The 6,383-nt window shown below is 41.2% G+C and overlaps 1 protein-coding gene across 1 annotated transcript in view; it reads left to right on the forward strand.

Moving 5' to 3' along the window:
• Positions 1-5,080, forward strand: part of MUC2 (mucin 2, oligomeric mucus/gel-forming) — a 70,345-nt gene extending 65,265 nt beyond the window's left edge. Inside the window, 5 exon segments of the mRNA XM_078853442.1 lie at positions 350-448; positions 1,108-1,236; positions 2,148-2,187; positions 3,250-3,379; positions 4,766-5,080. Coding sequence (XP_078709568.1) covers positions 350-448; positions 1,108-1,236; positions 2,148-2,187; positions 3,250-3,379; positions 4,766-5,033 — 666 coding nt within the window. The 3' untranslated portion in view covers positions 5,034-5,080.
• The last annotated feature ends 1,303 nt before the right edge of the window (positions 5,081-6,383 follow it).

Below are 6,383 nucleotides of genomic sequence, written 5' to 3' on the forward strand. Positions count from 1 at the left end.
TCTTAAAGATGGTGATAATAATACTTATGAGCATCATAGTCATGTTGTGAGGATTAGCTAACCGTGTTTTAAAAAATGCTTTGAAGATAAAGTGACATCTAAGCACAGTGTAGTTATTATAATGCCTTTGTTGCCTTCATTTATTTTCTACTTTCATTATCCCTTTTCTCTTCACCTGGTGATCTCCGTCTGTTAGAAAACACGACAGATCTAGATTATCCTTAAAATCATAATCAGTGCTGCTATTTAGCTGGGTTTTTACAGAGCGCCTTAATCTGGTGCTCAGACTATTACATTTTTGTTTGTTTCTCAAATATTTCTTTTAACCTAGTGCTTTTTTAATTCCTAGGGATATGAACTTAAAGATGTGAAAGGGGAATGCTGTCCAAAATGCGTGCAGACCAAGTGTGTTGTAAATAAGGATGACAACACTGTCCTCATCTTGAATGTAAGTGTGCTGCTGTTCTTAGGAGTCTACTAAACTTGTAGCATTCCTGTTGTATTCTTCAAAGTGTTAACTGGGAGGAAAGACATGGCAATTAGTGATGGGGGAAAGGAAAGGTTCAGTGGTTAAATTCAGATGTGCATTTAAAAGTTCAGCTGCTCATCTGAAAGAAAGTTATCTGAATTTCTCTGATCTGGAAGACAGCCTGATCTGATAAGATCTCCAACCTTTCTCAGAAATACTATGAGAAGAGCCTTTCTTGCAGTTTTTTTGACCAAGAAGTGGAAAGGTCCCAGAAAAGCTTGAACATGATTCAATTGTGTTGCCCTTTTTGAGTAAAGGGCTATTCCTATTTAATAGCTACCAGTTTACTCATCATCCCTAATCAAAATGTCACCCACTTATTTGTCCTTATCTCCAGAATCCCTTGGTCCCACACAGGGATTTTTTTCTTTCCCAAGGAAAATTCCATATCGAGCTCCAAAGATCCCCTCCACCCATGGGACCCCACAATACAGTCACTACCCTGCTAACCAAGGCAGTTATTTATCTAGTATTTTTATGCTGAGAAATGAGGAGAGTTTTTTCAGAAGATAGGAAGATTTCTGTCTAAGCCCATTCTGAATCCTTCTGAGTATGTGGAATTTCCTTTTTGTATACAGCCTGGTGAAATGGAAAACGATCCAAAAAACAACTGCACCGTTTATAGCTGTGTGTCGATCAAAGGTCAGCTCATCTCCTCCACCTCAGAGATTACCTGCCCATCGTTCAATGAGGAGAATTGTAAAGCTGTAAGTAAATTTGGGACATTCACTCTCACCCCTTTTGGCAATGCATTTTAGTTTGATCCAGCCACCTTACTGTCAAAAGACACTACTGGGCAGAGGAGCTGCTATAACTGTTATTATCGGGGCTCAAATTCAGCCGGTGCTGTCTGGAGTGGAGCTCTGGCAAATATTTTCAAACCTGTGGGGCGTGCACTGGCATGCCCCGTGTCTGAAGCCCGAAGCCCTAGCTCCTCCCGCAGGGCTGAAGCCGCAAGCCGCAAATGGGGAGGGGCGTGGAGGGGCTCCGGGAAATAGTAGATAAGAATTTAAGCCCGGGGGAGGGGGTTATGATTTTTTGTTGTACTAATTTACTTGAAGCATGCTTCCATCCTACAAAAGGGACATATGGTGCATATACTACATATTTATTGATGGGTTCTGAGGTTTATAGTAGGTAATTAGTGTCCCATGGCTTAAAAATTGACCAGTAGTGGGCTATAATGTCCTATCACACTATAGTCTGCAGGATCCTGTTTGTATGAGACAGCATATTTTCATGAGTGTCCTGTAGACACAGTGGTTGCAATAAATAGGAGTTACCCCACACTTATTTCCTGTTGAAAGTATTAGGAAATACTGTGGTATGTCAGACAAAACAGCGTGCAATTCATGGTAAACAGTAATTTGTAAGTGGTGAGCTTTATATGTCACAAGCCTTTCTTCAGAGAATTACATATTCCAACAGATTCCATTGTGAATTCATAGATATTAAGGCCAGAAAAGACCATCATGATCATCTAATCTGACCACCTGCATAACACAGGCCACACAATTTCAACCAGTGATTCCTGCCATGGAACAAATTATTTTTCCCCACTGTGCATGCAGAAAACGTCAAAATACAGATAACATATTTTTTTCTGATTTGTTTTCAGGGCACTGTTACGCTGCTGCCTAATGGTTGCTGTAAAACATGTGAGTATAATTACTCAGTGTTCATATAGTCACTACAAAACAAAATGGGGACCGGTTTTTCCTATCTGAAAGCTATTGCTAATACATATTAATTTAAATAGATGCAAGTACTTTCATACTAGTTATTTTGTGGAGCATATAAAGTATGCTCAGAACAGTCAGACGCTGACTCTGCCCCAAGCAGCTTTCAGTCTAAGCTGAGAAAAGTAAATTATTTACACAGCAAAAGCCTTGGCTGAGTATGTGGTCACATAGCAGATTTTGTTGTTATTAATAAATCGGTGCTGCCATACAGGGGGCTTTGCAGCAAAAGTGCCTTTTGAGACAGGAAAGGCAGGTGAAGGAAAGGACCTAACTCAATGGCATCGGAAGACATTCCTAATGTAGCTCACCTACTGTATTTCGGGGGGTTTTCTGACTTTCCCTTCTGAATTGTTGAGTTCAGTGCCTAATGCAGTGAAGTGGGCCATAGAAATATCTAGATAAGAATTATAAGAGTTTTCTTTCTGGCCTTGGGTTTGAAACTCTGCCCTGGAAGCTGGTATGTTACAATTCCTGCCAGCAGTTTATTTGACACACCTCTAATAACTGGCTACTGCATGTGGCTTAGCAAAACATGCTCCTGAGCACTGATCTGGACACTAGTAACATTGATAGCACCAAACAATAATCATTCTGAAATCATTGTTTTGATTTAATCAGCCTTCACTCTTTTCTCCACAGACTCCCAAACGCTCTCACATACTTTGATTTTCTATAAACCTAAACAATATATGATAAATGAACCATTCTCTCTCTTCCTCACTTGTTTCATCATTTCCTTTGCCATTCAGCGGCTCCAATTAGGGACATGTTCAGTAGATAGTCTGTTCTCCAGGCAATCAATAGACAGCTACAGTTTAAGGGCTAAAGCTGAATGCTAAGGTGTTTGGCCTTTCTGGCTACTTTTGTGTTTTACACACAGTTATTTCAAAGCATCAGTGACTCACAGCCTGTGATGAAGCAGCATGGTGCTTTTGGAGCCATTTGACTGAAGGGCTTTCCCACTCTTTTCTCCCACAGGCATACCTCGTGAAAGCCCATCACCGTGTTCTGTCACCCAAATCTGGGACCATATCACCCATAAGGGCTGCCGTTCTGTGGACAAAGTCTACCTGACTCAATGTGAAGGATCATGTGGAACCTTCTCAATGTAAGTAAAGTGAAGCAGGCAAGGAGATGCTGAATTTAATTGACATATAGACTGTTCCTATAAAAGGGACAATACATAGCCAGGCTGAAGAATGGTAGAAGAGCTAGAACTGGCTCGACTCCCAGTCTCATGAGTACTGAAATTTGTAACTGGTTTGGTGAAACTGGCTGAAGGGTTGATGAAGTCCAAAGCAAAAGGACACATGGGGCTGCATCTTTGCTTCCAGAGAGCTATGTTGATTTCTTATTGCCTACAAAGCGAGAGCCAGCTCATTTGTCATTTGTGTTAGAGCAACTTGGATATGTGGCATTGAGTTCATTCCCATTGCAAGGAATATCCTAATGGTAGCCGTGTCTGAACTTCAACAGCAGAGAAGCTACTTTCCAATGACGAACATATAACGGGAGGAGGGAAGAGAGAGAGACACTTTATTGAAATACACTTTGTGAGAAGGATTCAGAGGGAGACACTTGTTGTGTGGTAAAGAACTGAAAGGATGCGTGCTCAAGGGCTGTCTGTGACTCCTGAAATAATGGAGTCAGTATTATTGCTCTGGAATGAGAGAACTTTGAAGAAACCAGAGGTATAGCTGCTAAAACCTGGCAAGAAACCTGGAATACAGCTCCTGAACACCATCTGACAAATTAAGTCTATAACCAGAATTTCCCACTGGAATGATCCTTTGCAGCCTATCATTGAATACAATTGGCAGCCCTTATCTGGAGGAAAGCCCGTTTTTGGTTAATGTGGAAAATGAATCATAAATTCCTCATGGGGATTATTTATTTGTACTGCTGCAGTACCAACAGGCCCCAGTCAGGATCCCGTTGGGGTAGCCACTGTATATAAACATAAAAAGATGGCCCCTGACACAAAGAGTTTACTGTCTAAGTTAGGCTGATCCTTATAGGATGGTTAGGGCTGGTTTCATTGGAAGGATGATGCAGGGAGGGTTATATTGAAGCTGGCTACACTACATCTGATCTGCTGTGAACAGAAAGTATCTAACTTAAATGGTTTGGGGCAGGGATTTCAAAGGAGCCTAAGGAAATTGGGCACCCAACTCCCAGTGACTTCCAATAGGAGTTGGGTGCCTAATTCCCTTAAGCCCCTTTCAAAATCCTAGCCTTGATGGCTTGGTTTTTAAAACAGCAGACTACATGATACTTGAACCTGGGTGCCTAGCATTCTGCCAGCTGAGCTAAAGGAGCAGCTCCCCTAACTCTCACCATCAGAGGGCCCCTTTTACATATTATTCCCAATTCCTTACAGCAGCTTATTCACCAAAATTGCTCATCGTACTTCATTTCACTCTCTCTTTCTCTCTCTAATGCATGCCAGCTTATGGCAAAGTGTAATGGTATCTTTTTCCACACTAACAAACAGATACTCTGCTGAGGCCAACTCCATGGAGCACAAGTGTTCCTGCTGCAGGGAGGCAGCGACTAGCAAGAAGCAAGTTCTACTGCAATGCCCCAATGGGAAATCTGTGATGCACCGCTACCTGCATGTGGACCGTTGTGAATGTCTTGACACTAAGTGCACAGAATCCAACTCCTCAGAAAATTCCAAGAGCAACGAACAGTCCAAGGAAAGTGAAGAAAAGAGTACCATCCAACGTGTCAAGCGGGCCATTCAGAAAATACTGAAATGAAGGGGAGAAAAGTCATGGCGCACAAAAAGTACTAGGAGGGTCTATGCACCAGTCTCATCTTCCAAGAGTAAATCAATGCTTTGCCTTTTCTGACTTCCTCCTCTTCTGTGCCCTCTCTGACCAGTTGTAACTGTGCTCTATTTATTTGTGTACAAAAGAGACAGAGTCTCTTTTGTTTAGTTTTAACGTAGTTTCTTTTGCTTTAAATGATTAAAAACTCATTTCAGATGTGAGAGCTCTTTATGTGTTTATTCACCAGCACTCTTGAGCCTTCAGAGCTTTAAAGGGAAGGGAGATCTGTCGAAGGCCTAAGCAGCAAAGTGCCAGATTTTCTAAGTCAGTTGAATAACTATTTTGGCTCTCTAAGTGATAGAATCTGTAGAGGTCTAGATTCTGGGTCCCAAGGCTAGGCTCTTCTGTACCAGCATTATGATGCTATGTCTGCTAAAACAAAACATGGGAAAGATCAGGTTTAATTTACTAGAAAGCAGCCATTTTCAGACGATTTGGGGTTATTTTCAGACATATTCTCTGTAGCCCATTATCAGGTCCTCTCTGTTTTCAACTTTGTTCTTTATGCATTAGAAATGCTTGAAGAGCTGCTTCTGGTGAATGATGATCCAGTAGTCAGTCAGTCATCAAATAAAAATAGCTGCACTTACTCACAGGAATTGAAAATTGAGGGCCATGTAGTTACATTGTGTGTGAAAAGTGCATCTAGCAGAAATCTGTGGCAATATTTGCACACTCATTGGTAAGCGGAAATTGTAGTCTACCCACCTAGCAATTTGGAATAAATCTGTATGTGCATAGCCACGGGCATAGTTTAAATACATGCGTCCATGCCAAATAAGGCAGACGAGTTAATGACATAGAAGCCAACCTCTGTAGTTATGGTGTATTGTATGCTAAAAGTTAGCTTCCATCCTATTATGTATCATCTATTCCACCCATCTTTTGGCCTGCTAAATGCACGTCATCTAAGCAGGCATTCATCACCAAGGATACACAGTACAGTAAGTGGAACACAAGACAGAAGCTTTATATCATCACAAGAGTTTCATTGATAGATTCTACTCTACGGCTGGCCACTAGCACCCGTCAACCATTGAGAGTTAAATTAACCCTCTCTTGGGTCTCATACCATGACAAAGTATTACATGGAATAAAAAATGCAAATCCACCATTCGTACCCACATTGCTTTCTCTTACCATTCTACCCCAGACCAGACATTTTTTGGGATAGCTATTATAAAAAGAGGCACCTCAAGTTATGTCAAGACATAGAGCTGGTGATCTCTTTCCATTGTTTTAGGCATAACAATGTTTTAAATAATTTATGCAATTAAA

This window comes from Lepidochelys kempii, chromosome 6 (genome assembly GCF_965140285.1).
Source record: "Lepidochelys kempii isolate rLepKem1 chromosome 6, rLepKem1.hap1, whole genome shotgun sequence".
In the NCBI taxonomy this organism is placed as follows: Eukaryota; Metazoa; Chordata; order Testudines; family Cheloniidae; genus Lepidochelys; species Lepidochelys kempii.